The sequence below is a fragment of the Petaurus breviceps genome, unplaced genomic scaffold (assembly GCF_028583685.1).
Source record: "Petaurus breviceps papuanus isolate PSGF00001 unplaced genomic scaffold, PetGlider_PUasm1.0 187, whole genome shotgun sequence".
Lineage (NCBI taxonomy): Eukaryota > Metazoa > Chordata > Mammalia > Diprotodontia > Petauridae > Petaurus > Petaurus breviceps.
Genome location: NW_027185799.1, coordinates 17469597 through 17491267, shown reverse-complemented (window position 1 = coordinate 17491267; position 21671 = coordinate 17469597). Strand labels below are relative to the sequence as shown.

The following is a 21671-nucleotide window of genomic DNA, read 5'->3' as shown; positions in this document are numbered from 1 at the left end:
CTATTGGGATCTTGTGGGCTACAAAGTCTATGGAACAACATGTTTGCTATTCCTTCAAGCCCCGTGTAATTTTAAAATTTTAACAAACCTACCTTCTATGCTTTCATCCAAGTAACTGATAAAAATGTTAGATGACACAAGTTCCAAGAGAGATTTCTGGGGTGTACCACATCTTCTCAAGTTGATTCCAACCCTTTAGTTTTTTAGAATTGCTATTCTTTGGGTCTGGTGATTCCTCTAGGTCCAAATACACCAAATTATTTTATTGTCTTATCCCTTCATCTTATCTACATACCCTGAGTGAAGTCAGATTCTTTGTTGAAATCAAGTGTCCAGATATCTACAACATTTCAGATCACACCCTTATAATGTCAAAGTTTAAGGCTCCCAACAAAGGAAGTATCTAAACAAACCTTGAGATGAGACTAATTTTTTTTCTTGATTTTTGAACACATTAATTCAGAATCATTTATATTATTAAGTATCTTTTCTAGACCTAAATTTCTTCATCTTGATGATTGGACATATGTTTTATGATCTACATTTTATGATTCTAAGTATTATACATAACAGGATTCTGAGAAAACATCTTTTATGGGCATTTAAATGCATTAGTGTGGATTTTAGCAGACTGGAAGAAAATATTGTGGTGAAATGATCATAGTCCCACAAGGCCAAGTGTTCAAATGGAAAAAAAATAAAAGTATCTTTAAATGACTACTTACTTTAATATGGCCTAACCATAAAATTAATTGTCACAGTAGGGTGTGAAAGCAACCAAAAATATTTGGTACTCTTGGATAATGATAATGATCCAAATTCTCATCCTGAGTGAGAGATGGATTTTCCCAGTGGGTTACATAAGCTAAGAATGTGGTCTGCTAATTATAATAGTAATACTGTAAACATTCATAGCACCTTTCATCCCAGGATTTCTAACTGCTTTATAAGCAGTAATTAATTAAGCCCCACAGCATTCCTCCAAAATTACAACAGTGGTATTATTTCAAAGGTGGTTAAGCATAATCACATGGGGTTAAGAGACTTGCCCCTAGTCAGCCGTTGAATTAGATGCCTACTGGTAGCAAATCCCAGGAGTCCTAATTATCTGATCCCCACACCCTAGCCCTAACCTCCAGTCAGGAATGAATTTTCCTTTCTTTGATGTTGCAGAGCACTCAGTGCCTCCCTCATTCTCTTATCATAATCTATTCCACATTAGAGTTAGGAGGAGGGATTTGGAATCAGAAAGACCTAGGTTCAAAAGGTGCAGTCTACATATTCTCCCTCTGTTACCATAGCCAGTCACACCCTCTCTGATCCTCAGTTTCCCCTTTTATAAATGGGACTATCAATACCCATAGTACCTTCCTCACAGGGAACCTCAGAAAGGGATCTCTGAGGCTATTCCATCTCTATGTCTCTATTTTACTGATGAGGAAACTGATTCTCGGAGAGATGAAATGATTTTTTCCTGAGGTCATATTGGTAGTAAATGACTAAGGTGAGGTTTGACCATCTGTTCTGGGAATACAAAGTCAATGCTTTTTCCAGAGTACCTTGTTTGAGTACTCCATAGAAATACCATATGTAAAAACTTTGGCAAAATTTAAAGTGCTATCACCAATATTAATTATTAATGGATAGTATCACATATATGAGGTGCCTCAAAAGGCTTGGTGTGGTTTTAAGTTGTCAAAGTTATCAAAACTTACAACTGCACTAAGATTTGGAAATGTTCTGTATATGTACATGTTCTATCAGCATTGATGTAATATCCCCCTAAACTAAGAATGTAAACTCCATGAGGGCAGGCACCATATCTTAAATATTACTATCTTCCTCCCCAGGGGCAGCTAAGGGGTATAGTGGTTAGAGTGCTGGGCAGGCCTGGAGCCAGGGACACTCATCTTCCTGAATTCAAAACCAGCCTCAAACATTGACTAGCTGTGTGACCCTGGATGAGTCATTTAACCCTGTTTGCTTCAGTTTTCTCATCTATAAAATGAGTCAGAGAAGGAAATGGCAAATTGCTCTAGTCTTTTTTTCAAGAAAATCCCATAAGGGGTCACAAAAAGTCAGATATGACTGAAATGACTGAACATCAACCACTACAACATATTTCTATGCCCCCACCCAGCAACCTTGCACACTATTCTGAACAAAGTCTGTGTTTTATAGGGCCACAGTAGTGTAGATTTAGAGCTAGAAGGGGGGGAAGCTAGGTGGCGCAGTGAATAGAGCACAGGCCCTGGAGTCAGGAGAACCAGAGTTCAAATCTGACCTCAGATACGTAACACAAAAACTAGCCGTGTGACCTTGCTCAAGTCACTTAACCCCAATTGCACTCCCCCCTCAAAAAATATAACTAGAAGGGTCCTCAGATCTCCTTATCTTAGAGATGAGGAAACAGGCCTTGAAAGATTAAGTGATTTAACCAAGGTCATACATACAGTAAGTGGAATAATCAAAATTTAAACCCAGATCTTTTGACACCAATGTTTGTTCAATAAATGAATGCAGGAATAAAATGAATAACTTTTCCTGCTCTTCCTTCTCCCCCAAAAAGGAATTAAAGTTTGTCATGACCTGTTCTGATACAGCAATGTAGGCCTTAGTTTCCTTAACTGTAAGATGCAAGAAATGGATTAGCTAAAACCCAGAGTCCCTTGAAAGGACAAATTTCTTGGAGTCTGTTATATTTATGAATTAAATAGTAAATTTTCCTAGTTATTACCTCTGGTTAAAAAAAAAAATTACAGAAAATAGCCCCGTTTTTCCTCTTTTATTCTTTGACTTAATCAGCTGGATTTTCCCTGGGAGTACATTTGGCACTTTAGGAGGGACATTAACACAGGCCACCAGGGTGCTGTTTAATAAAATGAAGCATGGTAGAGAGTGTTTACTTCCCAAAATGCATAATCTACTTCCAGAAAGTAATCTGCATGCTAAGGTCAGGTCTAGACTAGTGAAATCACACTGGCCTTGATCTAACTCAAATTTACTCCTCATCTGACTCCTCCTCAGCACAGTCTGGGACGGTTTAAACACCCTTTGTGGTTGTTACTCAGGCATTTCTTACACACTAATGAACAGCTCACAGATGCTTGGGAAAACTCCCTTAAGCTCTTTTGACAGCAGAGCCAAGCAGAGAACAGCAGGGGCCCAGCCCCTGTGGTCCAGGATAGATTCAACCAAAGAGAATTGGATGGAGCTTCAATTTTCCTCCTGTGCTATGACTAATGCAGGGGGGGGTGGACTCATAAAATTGTTCAATGTTGTCTCTGCACCAGATGCAGTGGGCTGCTTCCTTGGAGTCATCCCCCACCCAGAATCAAGCTGTGTTGGAATTCAGTGTGTGTGTGCTACAAGTTCATACCTCAGTAAAAGGGGGCATGGTGTCTGTGGAAAAGGGTGAGGAGGAAGTGATGAAGTGGGGAGTGTTTGGCTTAGTCCAGATACAGTTGGAGTCCAGGGTAGATAGCCCTGACCTAGTTTATTTGACCTTCTGCTGATCCCTCTGTGTTCTGTACTCAGCTGTTGCCACATAAAAATGAAAGGATTCTATCCTAAAATTTGACTGGCACAAAGGAAGAATCGATCCCCATGTGGTCATGGACTGCTTTAAATGCTGCCAAGGAAAGTGTTAGTCTTGGGGGTTAGACAAAAGGCACCTATGGATTATACAAAAGAGAATCACTTCCCCTCTTGTAAATCTCTGTCTGGCTCAGCCATAACCTCTCAAGAAAAGAAAACCATAATTTGCTCTCGCTCTCTCTCTCAAAATAAAATACTGGTCTTCTATTGGACACGTCAAGTATTTTGTCCTCAGATTCAAGACCCTACCTTCATTATTTTTAGTTTACAGTAATTCAGGGAGACAGAGCTACTTTAAAGTTAAAGGATTATTCCAAACTGAGCATTTTGTAGAAAAATTAATTGAGACTTGAGTTGTTCAAGGTCATATATAGCAGGCTAGTGAAGAGACAAAAATGGAACCCAGGAGCCTTTGCCCTGTGTGTTTTCCATTCCACCAATATAATTGGGTTATATTGCTACCAGAAATTCTTTTCTGATCATAGATCATGCAGCTAAGAGAATGGGACATTGTGAAATGTCATCATACATCTGTAAATTGCTGGACAGAAATTGCACAAGTGAAGAAGACAGTACACAAGAAAACTGCCATGAATAATATCAACTTCAAGGGAAAATGGAATTTTTTTTTTTTAGAAAATTAGATGAAAATTTCTGAATTAAGTAAGGTGAGAATTTTGTGGGTGAGTGAAAGTATATGACTGTACCATGGAAAATTCCAGTGTCCTAAGAATTCACAAAATCACAGCATTTCAGAGTTGAGAGTACCTTAGTGACCATCTAGTCAAACCCATACTTAGAAATGAATCCTGTATAGCATGTATCTACCAAGTGATCATATAGTGAAGACCTATAGTGTAAGCCTATAGTTTAGGGGAACTCTACTTCCAAAGCTGACCCATTCCCCTTTTGGGTAGCTCTGATTGTTAAATTGTTTTTTTTTTTCTTATTTCAAGTCTAAATTTGTTTCTTTGCAAGTTTCACCCTCTACTCCTCAATTCTGTCCCCTGAATCTAATCCCTCTTCCACATGAATTGAAGTTGAGGAGCTCCCAAATATCAACAGAGACTTGGTGGCATGAACAACCTGCCACACATTACAAACAAGGAAATATTTAGGAAAAGCAATGGAAAGGATGCCATCTAAGAGGTGTATAAATTAATCCTACATGAAAGAGTGAGTTGATAATGCACAGATATAGACCACATTTTCCCTTAGTAGATATCTACACTGTGTCATGAAAACACAGGGAAGATTCCCAGGATATAGGGTAAAACCTTTGTGCTGAAATTAGGGGAGGCCTTAGTCAAGAATCATACAGGATGTGTGGGATGAATGGGCCATGATCAGTGTCATTGGGACAAAATGTATGCACATTCAGGTGATCACCTATTCAATGGCATTGTGGGGCTGAGTATTAGAAATTCTTATCATTACCAGGTCCAACCAAAGAACTGAAGGAACATACAAAGGACAGTGCTATTTCTTTGTCCATTATCTTTTAAATATTGTGGAAAATGGAACAGGTGCTTCAGAAAAAAATGGTATGGGCAAAAAATGTGATTTTTTTTTAAATGGGAAAGAATGTAGATCCCTCAAAATATTGACCTATGAGCTTTATCTCAATTTCTGGCAGTTCTAGGATGTTATACTTAAGGGACAGTTTGTGAACATTTAGAAAGGGAAGTGGTCATTACTAAGAACCCATTTGAGTTTGCTAAAAACAGGTCATGCTGGACTAACTTCATTTCCTTTTAGATGGGGTTACTGAACTGGTTGATCAGGGTAATGCCACAGGCACAGTATACTTTGATCTCAGAAAGACATTTGTAAGTAACTCTTAAAATAACCCTGTGGATAAGATGGAAAGATGTAGGCTGACCTAAAGTTAAGTTAGGTGAGTTTAGAACTAGCTGAACAACTGAACCCAAAGGGCAGTGATGGATGAATGCATAGTGATGTAAAGTCTCTGGTGGAGTGAATAGGGTCCTTGCCCCTGCTATAGTAAACATTTTTTTAAATCAGTTATTTAGATAAAGGCATAAATTTAATGATTATTACATTTATGAATGACATGAAGCTCAGGAGTATCCTTTGGGTCTAAAGTTAAAAACTTAATAGGGATAAATGTAAAGCTCCATATTTGGGTTCAGAAGATCAGTTGCTTATGGAAGAAGGGTAGTAAAGTATGGGAAAGGTGTAGCTAGGTAACAGTGTATGTATAAAAACAAAACAAATCAGGCGTTATAGTTCAATGCAAATGCAATATTTACTTTATTCCAGAGTCACATATCCAGGGTAAGACTATAAAATCTCATATGAATTGAATTAGCATCATGTAACTGGCATCATGATGAAGTAGAATGAGCATTGAATCTCACATCAGAAGACCTGGGTTTGAATTCCAGCTCTGTGACTTATTAGGTGTGTTACCTTCCCTATGGGCCTCCTCTGTAAAGCATGGCAGTTGGAGTATTTCTTTAACATCCTTTCCAGTGCCCCTGAGGAATAGCCAACAGAATTAGCCTCACCCATAGAATAATTTACTGACTTTACAAGCTTGGTTATCTATATTTCTCTAGCAACTTTCAGATAAGAACAAGACCAATGCTTTATAATTAAGTCAGTCAGCAGCAGAGAATTAGCAGCAGTCGGATGTCCAGTGAGAAGAGGAAGGGAGATGAGAGAAGAATCCCTAATTAGAACAGCACTACCACTCTGGGCCCATTTAATGAAGGGATAAATACTTCTGTGTTTCTCATTAGTCCCAGAGGGCATTACTAAGTGGAGAATCAGTAACTTGGGAAGCCTCTAGAGCCATTATGGAGAAATAAGTGAGAAGGCACTCTAAGCTCCATATACCTTGATAATAACCCCTGAAAGCATCACTGTGTTAGATTATAGTTAAAAACCATTCTCATAACCATGACCCTGACCAGATTTGGTATAGTGAAGACATAATATTTCTTTTGTTATGTCATAAGAGCTAGATTTGGAAAGTATCATAGAGGTCAAGCTAGTCCATTCCCCTTATTTTACAAATTTAGAAACTGAGAGGAAGTTATTTGCCCACGGACACGCAGGTTGTGAGTGGAAAACCATGATTCAAACCCAGATCAGCTGACCTAAATTTATCTATCTTTATATTGCATAGTGCTAGGGGTCACTTGGGGTCACTATTGCATAGTGCTAACTGCCCTAATCAAAGCCCTTAATTTCTCTGAGTCTCAGTTTTCCCATCTATAAAATAGGGATATTGATATAGATATTCTCTAGAGAGTTGGCCAGGCAGTTCTGGGTTCAAATTCTGCGCCTTATACAAAGTGACTATGTGGTCCTAGCCAAAGTCATGAAATTTTTCAATGCCCCCAGACAGCTTTCTATGAAAATAAGTAGGTTGAAGGAAAGGTTCCCAGCTTCAGTGGTAGAGAGGAAATTTCCTCACCTAGTAATTCCTTCTATCAATGAAATCCCAGATCCAGTCCCATCCCTGCTACCTATCTCACAACACTGTTGTGAGGAAAGTTCTTTTGTAAAGCCCCATATAAATGTGATATATTACTTTTAAAAGGTTATTAATGTTCAATACTCTGCTCCTCAAAGACAGTCACATAATTTTTTGAAGTTTTCCATCAAAATGGTTAGATTTTTTTAAAAAAGTTGATGCTTTAAAAATAAAAGATTAGTGTAATTATATTTTACTTTCAACCAGAATTTCTCATATCCCTGTGTTACTCCATAAATGAAACATTACACTACTTGAAATTGCCCAATGGAAAGGTACTTTAAAATCAAAGGAGGGAAGGAATGAAAATTTTCTAGAATATACTGAAACTTGCATCATCCTGCAGGATGAATTTATCGAGTATTTTGTCCTAGAGGCAATCCTAGAGAAATCCACAAGTGTTTGTTGTTTTTTTTGTTTGTTTGTTTGTTTTGTTTTGAGCTGAGGACTAATGCGATTGGAACTGTGCTTTTGAAATATCACTTTGACACAGTGGCGTGAAGGATGGATTCCACCTCAGACCATCCCCACTGCTCCCAGAGAAGATGCCCACAATCCTCAGAGCTCTGCCTTCAACTTGGAGATGCTCTGCCTCCAACTTGGGGATACTCTGCTGTGGTTTGAAATGCAAAATCTCATTTAAAGGATCCATTGCAAAGGAGTGAAAATAATTCAGGATCTCTTTCTAAGTGAAGCTATGGTTTCAGAGGAACAATAGTGACTAGAGTTGTCATTTATGATGGGATTATATGTTTTGTTAAATCATTCTAATTAAATCTGCCTAGGCTCAAATAATTTTGGCTAATGTAATCAATTGTAAATTAGAGACTGGATATGCATAATGCAATCATGCCGGGAAGCAACTTTTCTTGTATTAATAAACATTCATTCATTCGACAAACATTTATTAAGTACTGACTGTTCAAAAGTACCAGACTAGACACTGGGCAAAATAGAAAGTTTAGGTTAAGATGCAGTTCCTTCCCTCAGGAAGATCCTTTTCTTATATGGGGATAATGAATAAATTCTTAGGACAATTGCTCTAGAGAAGGGCAAACCAAAGTACTTTATGAGGTCAGGGGAAGATCGTTATAAATGCTATTCAATAAGCCTTTATTGCTACCTATTGTGTTCAAAAGAAGCCTTTATTACTACCTATTGTATTGGGTAGAGTGTTAACCTTCAGGTGAGGAAAACCTGGTTTCCATCCCATTCTAAAAATAATAACTGTTTTACCATGAAAATGTCACTTAATCTATCAGTGACCTAGGAAACTTTCTGAAACAGAATCTTACAGGAGTTGTTCATCTGTACTTCCTCACTGGATGGTGCCCATGCTGTGGAAGGTCCTGGAATTTATAGAAAATACAGCATTTCAGTTGGGATTTGAATTTAGAGTAGAAATTTAACAGGTTTGAAAAGAGAAAAGGAAGGACATTTTAACCACAGGGACTAGCTTGAATAAAGACAGGAGAGCAAAACAGCCAAGAATTTGCTTTGGGAGCTGAGAAAAATCTAATTTTCTGGAGCGCACAATGTGTGGAGGGGGGGAAAATATAAGAGAAGGCTAGAAAAAAAAAAAAACAAAGAGGACCTGTAATCATAAAGAGAGAGTTTTGAAATTTATTTGGAAGGCAATTGAGAGTTACTGAAGATTTTTGAGAGGGGGAGAGGTGTGAAGAATACCATGCATTTCATTATATATGGGCTAGATATCAGAGGGATATTTGACAAAAAGCAACTGAAAATGGCATCATCATACCTTTCTTTGGGATTCACGTGCAGGTTTTAATCATTTGATAGGAGGGCGTGTTCAGGAACATTCCGTGGCAGATGGAAGGGGCAGATCTCAAGTCAGAAGAGGGCTGAGAATTTTGGCTAAAGAGGACAGGCCTGGGGCACATTTGGTGCACCAAATTTACAGGCAAGATTCAAGGGTGTCCTCCTGTTTACTGCTTTTGAAGCCAGCCAGATGCAGCTTTCCTTTCCAATTTCCCAAAACAACATCAATCAGGCAACTGTGCTGATGACAGTGTTTTCTATGTGCATAATTTAACCGGCCTTTTGGGAAATTACTCTTCACAAAGGTTTTGTTTTTGTTTTGTTTTTGTTTTTTGCTTTCAATTCACCAAACAAGAGTACCAGTGGAGAAGAACAAAGCTGGCCGGTGCCACTGTGCATGCCTGGGTTCTCCAGACAGCAGTAACAGATGTATTTATTGAATTTTCCACCCTACATTGAAAGGAGCATGAAGCAGGAAAGGGGTGGGGGATGGGAGAAAGAGATGCTTTGGAACAAGGACATAGATGTTATGACACCCAGTGTTCCTGACATCATCATGGGCAGAAAATATCATGGCTTTACTTTGCAGATTCCAAGGATGGAATCAAATCTTGAAGGTCCTGCTGAGAAGATAATTTGGAAGGTGGTTTTATAAATATGACTGTTAATACAGCTGTCTGAAATGGAAATTCACAGTACCGGAGTAACAGAGAAGCGGCTTCTGAAATAATCCCTTCAGTAAACCCAGAGGGAGGGGAAAGAAGAGAAGAGACTGGGGAGAAGTGGTGGAAAAGCAATTTTTCAAGCAATGGGAATCAAGGCTGTGCAATTTGGAGCATTGGGATGCTTTTTGAAATGTAAAAAAGTATGTATGGAAAGAAACGTGGCCAAGAAATGGGCCTTGCCAACCCGAGATAAAGAACTCACTTCCTCTAACTACTGATTACTTTCCAAGCAAATCTGAATGAACAATGCTGATTCTATATTCTTGTATAGAAATTAGGGATGTAATATCTATCACACTGAAAGGCAGCTGTAATTTGTTTTCCTTTCTTCTCAGGACAGAATGCCTTTTTTTTTTTTAAATGAGCATGCAAAGTACAATACCATCCCTGGAATTCAGACTTCAGCTGCCCTAGGCATTTGTGATTTCCCTCCAGGGGCCTGGATTTTAATGTGGAAATGCACAAGCAAAAAAGATATCCCTTGTTAATCTGTCCAAAATGCCCAAGAAATGAAGCCCACAAGACTGCAATGGCAGGAAGATGATAAAGGGAAGGATGGTATTTTTCAGGCATTAGCTAGCTGCTCTAGGTTATACTCTTCCAAGTTTTCCAAATTTGACAAACCTATTCATCTGTCCATTGTGTTTTAAATATTATTTGATGGCTTGATATAGTGAAGATAAATATACGCATAACAGTACTGTAACACAAATATCCTTTCCCAATTTAACCCTAAAACATTTGGAGCAGAAACTCCTATGATATCTTTAACTACTTTTTTTTAGCTCTTTTAAACTTTATTTTATTCAGAATTTAAGAAATAAAATAAGCATTTCCATTATATAGTAGAATAGGAGAAAAGGTGATTGCACATGAAAATGCAAATCTATCATGTACATCTTTTGCTATTCCTTTTAAATGTATAATAATATTGCCATGTAACTTTCTTTCCCCCTCCCTTTCTTCCTTCTGCCCTCCCCCTGCCCTAGAGATGGCTATCATTAGATACAAATATGTATATATAATATGTAAAACCATTCTATACAGACTTCTATTTATCAGTTCTTTCTCTGGATGCAGATGGTGTCTTCATTAGACATTTCTAGTTAATTGGGGAATTTATAATAGTCAAAATGACTTAGTCACTCAAAGTTCTTAAAACAGCATTGTTCTTTACTATGTACAGTGCTCTCTTGGTTCTGCTCATTTTACCCTTAATTATTTCATGCAAGTCTATCCATGTTTTTCTAAGATCATAAAGCTCATCATTTCTTATAGCACAATAATATTCCATCATGATCATATACCACAACTTGTTCAGCCATTCCCCAATCGAGGCATCCCCTCAACTTCTAATTCTTTACCCCCAGAAAAGAGCTGCTATAAATATTTTAGAACACATAGGTTCTTCTTCTCTTTCCCTAATCATCTTATGAAACAGACATAGTAGGTGTATCACTGGGTCAAACAATATAGGCAGTTTAATAACTCTTTGGGCATAATTCCAGATTGCTTTCCAAAATGGTTGGGTCAGTTCTCAGTTCCACCAACAGTGAATTAGTGTCCCAATTTTTCCACATCCCCTCTAACATTTGTTACTTTCTCTTTCAATCATTTTTTCCAATATGATAGGTGCAAAATGATACTGCAAAGTTATTTTAATTTTCATTTCTCTAATCAATAATGATTTAGAACATTTTTTCACATGATTATTAATTGTTTTGATGTTCTCATTGGAAAACTACCTTTTCGGATCCTTTGTCCATTCATCAACTGGGGAATGACTCATATTATAGATTTGACAAAATTCTTCATATATTTCAGATATGAAACCTGTATCTGAGAAACTGTCTATAAATTCCCCTTCCAGTTTTCTGCTTTCCTTCTAATCTTAACTACATTTGTTTTATTTGTATAACTTGAAAAAAAAGTAATGTAATCCAAATTATCCATTTTACACCTCATACTGCTCTCTATCTCTTGTTTATTCATAAATTGTTCAGCCATCCATAAGTCTTATAGGAAATATGTTCCATGTTCTAATTTTCTTGTAATACCTCTTTTCATATCTAGATCACGTATCCATTTTGACCATATCTTGGTAATTGATGTAAAATACTGGTCTATGCCAAATTTCTGTGAGACTGTGTTCCAGTTTTCCCAACAATTTTTATCAAATAATGAATTCTTATACCCAAAATTTAAGTCCCTAACTATTTCTAAGATAATTGAAACCTACATAGGATTCCCAGTGCTTGCTTTAACTGCGTTGTTGTTGTTTTTAACTAAATCTTAGATGAAGTATTTGACCCCCCTCTCAGTCCCTTCCTACTTTCTCTAGGTGGCTCCAATCAGTCAGAAAAATGACTGAAAGGGAAGAGAGTAAGGATAAAGAAGATTGAATTTGGAGTCGGAGAACTAAGATTCAAATCTTGCCCAATACCACTTACTCCATGTGTGACCATGGGCAAGTTACAGGCCCTTAGAAAGTATTTCATCCCTTCCTCTCAGTCTACAAATAGGGAAACTGAGGCCCAGAGCAAGTCAGTGATTTAACTTTAAATACATGGATACTAGTAACTGAGCTGGACTTTGCCCCAGTATCTCTGGATTCCCAATTGAGTATTCTAACCACTGTGCCACAAGGAACCCACCTACACTGGTCCCTTAATCTAAAATTGACAGGGCTCTTTCCCTCTCAGCCTTCAGTACTTTTGTCAATAATACGCCTCCTCACCCAGGATTAAACCCACAAATTCTAGAATAGACATGAGCTCTTGAATAGTTGAGAGTTGATTGTATTCTTTGCCCTTGTAGCCTTCTTTGAGATAGAATGGGAGTGATTTCATCTTTTAGGAACTCGCAGGGAAAAACTTCTTGGTCCTAATTCTGACAAATACCTCCTTTCCAGTTTATAGGCTTAGAGGAATGCAGGCAGCTCAGAGGAGTTAAGTTAGCTGCTCAGGGTCTCACACAGACATAAATTTCACAGACAGGACCTAAACCAAGGTTAATTTTGTGTTGTTGCTAGGCAATCAGGGTTAAGTGACTTGCCCATGGTCACACAGCTGGTAAGTGAGGTGGGATTTGAACTCAGGTCCTCCTGACTCCAGGGTCAGTGCTCTATCCAACCTAGCTTCCCCCCACACTAATTTTTTATCCATGATGTACAGGCATTCCTCAGGCATAAGAATTCTTTGTTCCTAGGATTTAGAAATCTTAGTTATAATCAAAATGAACCAAAAACTGAGACTCCCTCCCCATACATACACAAATACCCTGCCTTTTACTGTCACTAACACAATTTCATGACTTTGAAAAAAGGACCCAGTTTTGTTTGTTTTTAGTTACCATGTAATTAGTAACACTGATCATACTACCATTGCAGAAATTGGGAACTACCTGGCATTTAATGCTGCTAAATGCCAAACTGAGTAAATGGCAAAATGAAAAGAAAATCAGAATCACTATACCCTTTAAACCCCCTAACGAATCCTGCAGAAAAGACCACATTTCTTTTGTTCAATGTCCTTTCGATCTGTTTCCCTGAAAACAATCAATTAAACAAGTGCTTATATGACACTGGTCACATGCTGGCACTGAGCTATCACTGTCCAAACAGAGATGGATATTTAGGTCGTGACTCATATCATGAGTTCACTTCCTTTTAAAGATATTGTCTTATAACCTGGGAGATAAAACTAGAAATAGCCGTGAGCCAGTTATCGTCTGATTGACTTCAGTAGTTGATTTCCTAGACCTGCCCAGATGACTTTGGCTACCATAATAATACCTCATTCTTAAAATGCTCTTTCCAGAAGCTACGACCCTTTTCTCAGTTAGACTTTGCTCTGCACTGATACGATGTGAGTTGAAATTAGGAAGGCCTTCCTGCCTATGTTTGCCATTCTGAGAGAAAGGTACTGATAATATGAAATAATGCCTTCCACTGCTCCCCCTCTCATCCCTCGATATTAGGAGAATACAAATATCTATAATTCACATTTCTATCATACATTAAAAATTTAATGGCATACTTTCTTCACACTTACCATATAGTTGTTCAGTTGCTTTCAGTCATGTCTGTGGGGTTTTCTTGGCAAAGATACACTAGACTGGCTTGCCATTTCTTTCTCCAGCTCATTTTACAGATGATGAACAGAGGCAAACAGGGTTAAGTGACTTGTTCAGGGTCACACAGCTTGTAAGTTTCAGAGACCAGATTTGAAATCAGGATGATGAATCTTCCTGATCCCATGCTCCTAACACTTTATACACCATGCCATCTAGATGTACATATATGTAATAGGTAGTATTCTAGAATAGAAACTCCTTAAGATCAGGGATTTTTTGCTTTTTTTTTTGTCTTTGTACACCTTGTTCCTAAGACGGTGTTTTACATGTAGAAGTCACTTAATAAATGTTTGTGGAATTAAATGAGTATCATTTCATCCATTTTATAGATGAGAAAACTGACTCTGAGAGATTATAGCTAGTGAATATCAGAGCTGGGATAATTTAATTGACCTGCATAATGTTCTCAGGGATTGAGGTACCAGCCTCCCCCCCTCCTCCACAAGCTAACCACAAGCTTCAGAACTCTGTAGAAGTGATTGCCAGACTTTATACATGAATGTGGCAAGAAAGGGTGGAGCAGTTGCTGAAGACAGAGGCAACATTGTAATTTAGTAATTTAGTGGATTGCTCACATGTTCAAGGTTGAACAGTAATTGCAACCTCTCCAGAGTTAAAGAGATACTGCTGTAATGGTATCCCAGAAAACTAAGATGTCCCTGCCCAACTTAGTTTTTTCTTCAGTTTACCTACTATGTTCAAGTCCCCCATGCTAGTGCTGGGGATAATAAATCTGACAAGTAGGGCCTCTCATTCCTGTATGGTCAGAAGTATATGCAAAGACAGAAATGGGAGCAGACAAGATTAGAACCAAGGCACAAATGGGGTCCTTCTCCACATACGTAGCCTCAAACGCTTATTAGCTATGATACCTTGGGCAAGTCACTTACCCTTTATTGCCTCAATTTCCTCATCTGTAAAATGGGGGTAATAATAATACTTACCTCTCAGGGTGGTTGTGAGGATCAAATAAGCTAATATTTGTAAAGCACTTAGCACATAATAGGTGCTATATAAATACTATTATCATTATCACTACTCACACTGTTATCATCATCATCAGCATCATCATCATTATTTGAGAGTGCCCATCTTCACTGTGTTATTGGGAGGACACAAAGTCAATGTTAAAGCCACAGTAATTGATCAGCCATATTAACAAATTCCACTTGATTTGTCTTTTTATTTTTTCCCAACTGTGTTTCAATGGCTTATAGATATTTTACTTTCAGAGAGTAATTTTTCTAAAGTGAATTATTTCATGATCAAAGGAAGCTTTGTTTGCTTCCTACTTCAACTCCCTCCTTTATTGTCCAATATATTTGGTTAAATTTTATTCATGGAAACCACTAATCGCTAGAGTGATTAAAATTGCTTTAGAAATCCATGGAGATCGAAAAGACTACTTTCCACATCACATATTGAATGCAGTTAGTCCCTGACTTAAACGTGACTCATGCTTGTACATGCATGGCTGCTAATGTCTGCCCCCTGCCACTGAGGCCCTCGTCCACCATTGATGTTCCTTCCTCTTCTTCTGATGCTGCTGTTCCCATCCAGCCTGTGAAATGCTTCTTATTGTGAATGACACCCCTATATGGCTGTGGAAGCAGCCCTGCCTCCAGGATGCCCATGCTCATACCCCGACTCCCTTTCCACCTTAAGGCCCTGAAATGCTTGAGACTCAAGGAACAAAGGGACAAAGGGCTATGCTATAAAGTTAAAGGATTGCAGGGGAACCAGGGGTCCGAGGCTTTTAATCAGTTTGGTTCAGCTCATATATATTAAGTGTTGACTATGTTCAAAGTATTATGCTTTGTACTAGATATACAAATTAAATAGTCCCTGCCCTTTAATTCCTTTATTATTTCCACTATAATATGGCATAAATAGGTTTTTGGTGTTTTGGGTTTGTTTGTTTTTTTGGAGAGGGGAAGGCAGAGCAATTGGGGCTAAGTGACTTGCCCAAGGTCACATGACTAGTAAAGTGTCAAGTATCTGAGGCTGGATTTGAACTCAGGTCCTCCTGACTCTAGGGCTGGTGCTCTATTTACTACACCACCTAGTTGACCCCACACACACAGAGTGAGGAGACCACAGCACTTTAAATCCTATAGGAATTCAGAGAAGGAGGAGATCCAGGGGATAAAATAGTCAGAAAAACTTCATGAAGGAAACAAAACTTGAAAAAGGTTGATAAGGTTTGCAGAGAGAGGGAAGGGCATTCTAAGTGAAGAGAACAACTGTATAAAGGCAGAGTAGGCAGAAATGAGTTTTAGCTTCCAATGTGTAAAGTGAGGACAGGACCCTGGCCTAGATGACCTCTGAGGTCTCTTCCAAATTTCATCTATTATCATGATTACCTTTAGAATGTTTTGTCCTGTCAATCATTTCTCTCAAACTTTATTGTAAACTACAAGAGCTCAGAGACCAAATCTTACACTTCTTTTATTACCCTCTCAACACTAACGTGGTACTAAATGAGTATGAAATAAATACTTGGCAAATTAATCATTGCCTATCTCCAGTCCATGTCCACTCTAACAAATGCACTCTTGCCTCAAGCTCTTTCCAACACATAGTTATGGGTCTGTTATTCCTCCACTCAAACCTTTATGTGTCTCCCAGTCATCTACTGGGTAGTTTAAGCTCTTGATCTTAGCAATCAAGGCCTTCCACAGTTGAGTTTAATCTACCTACCCAGGTTAATTTTAGACTACCTTTACATCCTATATTGTGGTTGGATTATACTACTCCTCATGCATGGTTCTCATTTTATTATCTCCCATTTTTGTGCCATAATTCTTTGTTAAAAGCAATGTTGTTCCCAGTACCATCTCTCAAGTACCATCTCTTGTAACAAAGATATACAATTAAAACAAAACAGACACATTGAACATATCTGCCAGTAGATGCCTCATTACACATCTTTTCGCCCCTCCCACATCCCTACCAAGACCATTTCCACATTTTGACTCACACCAGCCTCCATGCCTTCTACCCACCCCTTTCATAACACTTTTCCCTATTAACATTTTTTTGCTGTTAACCCCTTTCCTTGAGATTCAGCTCGGATACCACCATCTCGAAGAAGCCTTCCCTGACTCCCTTAAGTGAAAATGGTTTCTTCCCCACTCACACTTCTGCTAGAACTTTGCCAAGACTTTTCCTTTGCACTTTTCTCATTTTCTCAAGTCACAGGTATTTGTGTATTTAACCGTCCCCTTTTAGGATGTAAGTGCCTTTGGATCAGGACCTGTGTCCCATTTCTTTTTGTGTTATCAGTAGCTGATACACATAATATAATAGGCACTTAGTATATGTTGAATTTTTAACTTCGTGAATTATGTTCATGGTCAGGACAGCCTCACAAATGAAGCCACCTGTACTTAAGTTAATGTACTTTTATATATGTACAATTTCATGTAGATAAATGTTTTCCTATAGTATGTACTATGTCATGTTTATTTTGTGTGTTTTTCTGGAAGATCAGGACATCATCCAAGTTACTTTAATTTCCTAGCCAACCAAAGACTTATTGTTTGTTTGTTTTTTTTAACTTTTTGTTATTTATACACTTACTTGAAACCTGTAACCTAAGCTGCATTGTACTTCAAGTAATCTATGGAAATGTCATCCCTCTGAATGTTAGTTTGCCAATTTTACCCAGTTTCCAAGGTACTGTCAGATTTATGGATTAACCTATAACCAGGAAACTCATTTTTAAAGGAACTATAATTATAGGATGTACATGCATGCATCTGGGGCCAAGAGACCTGATTCTCCCCATGAGGCATGAGGGTGTGCCTCACCCTCACAATTCTGACACCTTAGGATTATACCTGAATCTGGAGAATCATTGATCTCTAACTGCTATTGAGAATAAATTCTTCATTTTCAAACCATCATGGGGGCGGTGGGAGATTGGAAGAAAGAGAGAGGGAGAGAGAGACTTGGGGGGGAGGTGCAGAGAGAGATAGAGAGAAGGAAGAAGAGAGAGAGTAGGCCCTCTAGTGGTAAGGCAGTTGTCTATATCATTCTGAGGGTAGGACCAGCTGAAGAATCCTTTGCCCAGAACTATGGGGATTTAGAGCCCTTCTGCAATGAATCTCCCTCTCCCTCCTAAGCACAGGGGAGGCAAGATCAACAGCAGCTAATTTTTGTATAGTGCTTATAATGTGCCACGCACTACATTAAGCGTTGTACAATTATTATCTCACTTGATCTTCACAACAACCCTGGGAAGTAGGCCCTACTATTATCCCTGTTTTACAAATGAGAAAACTGAGGCAAACGACGGTTAAGTACCTTACAGAGAGCCATCCAGCCAGTAAGTGTCTGAGGCCAGATTTTAATTCAAGCCTTCCTGATTCCAGGCCTGGCACTCACTCTATTGTGCCACCTACCTGCCCCAAACAAAACTTACCACACAACCTGTGGGGATTCAAGTTAGCTTTCCTTTCATTCTTCCATCATCTCTTCCTTCTGTCTTCCTCCAAATCACTAGGAAATACCAGTCATGCACATTAGTTATGCCAACCTGGAGTCTTAGCCCTTTAGGAGCCTCAGACATTTGCAAAACCAAGGTAGGAATCGGAGCAGTAGAAAGCCAAAGGCAGTTTGTAAGAGTTTAGGCATTTTCACTCTCCTGGCAACAAAACAAAATAAAACCAACAACAACAAAAACCATATAGAGAAATAAATAGTACTATTTTTCTGAAAGTGATAGAAAGCACACTAGATTTGTAGTAAGAGGGCCTGGCTCAAGTCTTGGCTCTCTTGTATGACTTTGGTTGAGGCACTTAACCTTTCTAGGCCTCTGTTTCCTCATCTGTAAAATGATAATTCTAAGGTCCTCTCAGTTCTGAATCAATGACCCTCTGATATTCCTTTATTTCCATCTTCCCTTAACACTTGTGTATTCTTCCATTCTTCCCCTAACTTTCAGCTTACATGGTCACATAAGTTACTCTGCGATATTATAGCACACATAGACATAAGTTTTTCTGCAATAATTTACTTTAATAATAACAATATTAAATATGCTGTTATTAATAACTTTAATAAAAATAAGGGGCAGCTGAATGATGCAGTATATAGAGCATTGGGCCTTGGAGTCAGAAAGACTTATCTACCTGAATTCAAATCTGGCCTCAGATGCTAGTTGTATGACCCTGGGCAGGCCACTTAACCCTGTTTCCCTCAGTTTCCTCATCTGTAAAATAAGCTGAAGAAAGAAATGGCAAACTATTCCAGGGTTGTTGCCAAGAAAACCCCAAAAGGAGTCACAAAGAGTTGGACACAAATGAAGTGACTGAAAAACAATAAATAATATTAATAAATTGATGATAACTTGCAATTGAAAAGATACCACTGTGTGCTCCTTCCAGTCCAATAGGTCAGTACAAGCCTTCTTTGACTAATGTATTTAAATTGCATAACAAGGTTGTTGATCATATCTCTTTTAGACTCATAGGACGTTCAGACTAGGAGATTTTAGACTTTTGTATAGGAATTATAATAGCACTCAGTAATTCAAAGATCTGTAATTTTATCAGTGAGTTTTCTCCACTCATACACATTGTAGCCCCTATGCTGTTTAATAGAAATTTTTAGAGGATTGCTAGAGCTAAAAATGTTATCACCCTATGGATCACCTGTGCTCACCCCTCCACCCTACACACAAAAAAACCTAGCAAGACAGCAAAGAAAAATTACTTTCATTCCTTTAGAGTTATGCCTTTTAAGTTTCTGATGTGTTTGTACAACATTCTATCTCTTTCCTTCTAAGTTCCACATTATGTATTTTATGTTAACACATACATACAAACCAAAATGGCTTGTCTTTGGACAGCATAGAAACATCCAGTTCATTACTGGCTCATATTTAGAGGTTTTAAGTTTTGTGGGACCAACCCAAGCATCTAGTCAATCATAAGGATGAGATTCTTTAATCAGCAGTCAACCTTCACACAGCCCTCCATGCAAGCAAAAAAAAGCAGAATAGTGATTGAGTGATCAGAGACACTAGTGATAATTTAGATTTGTACAGCACTTTATGGCTTCAAAGCACTTTGGATATACTATTCCATTTAATTCCCCTAGCAACAGTTTGAAGTAGATGGTGAAAGTATAATGAATACCATTTTACAGTTAAGAAAATTTGAGACTTAAAAGAGTGTTACCCAAGGTCACAGGATTGAGCTATAGAGTCAGAAGATGAACCCCATTCTCATTCAGTTCCTTCCCATTGTTCCATTCTGCCTCTTTGGTATCACTTCTAAGACACTGGTGTTTTTTTTTTTTTAAGAACATTTACTGGGAGCACTTAGGTGGCACAGTGAATAGAGAACCGGCCCTGGAGTCAGGAGGACCTGAATTCAAATCTGGCCTCAGACACTTAACACTCACTATCTATGTGACTTTGGGCAAGTCACTTAACCCCAATTGCACTTCCTTTCCCCCATCCAAAAAGACAAAAAAAAAAAATTACTGTTATATTTTTTGTAACCTAAATATGGTAGAGTATGGTATGTAGAGATCCATATTATATGAAATGATTCTAGTTTGTTTCAAGTTCTGTATATTTGAGAAATTCTAAAAGTAAATTGTTTCCTCCTTCCTCCCTCCAGGTTAACCTCAGAGCCACTGATGTCCGGCTCATGCGGCAGCTGCTTATCATCAATGAGAGCATTGAGTCTATCAAATGGATGATGGAAGAGAAGGGTACAATCACCAGCCGAGGCAGCAGCCTCAGTGGGAGCCTTTGCAGTTTACTGGAAAGCCAAAACACCTCCTTACAAGGAAGCTATAATAGCTTACAGGACGGCAGCGATGGGTTGGATGGGATCTCAGTGGGCAGTTATCTGGACACTTTGGCAGATGATGTCCCAGGTCACCAGACCCCCTCCGATTTGGACCAGTTCAGTGACACCTCCCTCATAGAAGACTCACAGTCTTTTCACAAGCGTCCCAAAATCGATTCTGAGTACTACCGTTTTGGCTAATAACGAGAGCTTTCTAATGGGACTGGTGTGCAATTAACTTATATTTATCTCCTTTCTCTGCTGCTATTTTATTTTTGTGGTAAAAATGCAAACTTTTCCAAGGAAAGCTTATTTTGAAGCCGCTTTACAACTCTTCACTTGCTCCTAACATTTCTTATAGGGATTGATTTTCCTCCTGCCCTTCTTAATCTCCTTCTTAATTTATTGCAAAGACTTTTCCCTCATAATACAATGCCACTCACTATTAAAGTGGGAAAAAAGAACAAGCAATAAACTTTTTTTTTCTGTTTTTAAAACACATGTTCAGGGATTACCAGTAAAACTTTTTGCTAAATTTAAAAATAAACCATGTTCTGATACCAGCAATTTTGTAGCTCACGTTCTTAAATGATTGTATTGTTGTCAAAGTATCTGTGAGGTCTGGTGTGAATGATTTCTATTTCTTTGTTCTAAATTGGCCACACACTTCCTATGGGAATCATTTGTTCTCAGCCCACTTTTCTCACTGTTTTTCCCTTATATATACTGAAGACTTTTTTGATCTTGAGTGTGCATAGATGACATCATTTGGATACAGCAACTCTTCTCTCTCTGTCATCATATGAGATCATGTGAAATCAGCCTCAGATTTGTGGTATATTCACTTTTTTTTTTGAGTTAAAAGCAGCACACAAAAAAAGTTCCAGTTGTAAATAATATGGAAAGGTTTTGAGGTCCTTAGGATGATGGAGTAAAGCAGGTAGCAGTCCATCTTCTATTTTACCTTTAAGTGAGGCTAAGTAGCATAGCATTGGACTGGGCATCACAAAGAACCGAGTTCAAATCTTCCCTCAGAGACTTAGTAGAAGGAGCCCCCCACCAAGGAAAATCACTTACCTTTTGGGATGTGTTCCTCATCTTAAAAAAAAAAAAACAGTGACA

At 38.3% G+C, this 21671-nt stretch overlaps 1 protein-coding gene across 1 annotated transcript in view; it reads left to right on the top strand.

The window, feature by feature from the left end:
• Window positions 1-21112, top strand: part of LURAP1L (leucine rich adaptor protein 1 like) — a 56648-nt gene extending 35536 nt beyond the window's left edge. The window contains exon 3 of the mRNA XM_069090733.1: window positions 20376-21112. Within this exon, the coding sequence (XP_068946834.1) occupies window positions 20376-20750 (375 nt within the window). The 3' untranslated portion in view covers window positions 20751-21112. The remainder of the gene's footprint in view (window positions 1-20375) is intronic.
• Window positions 21113-21671: the final 559 nt, after the last annotated feature.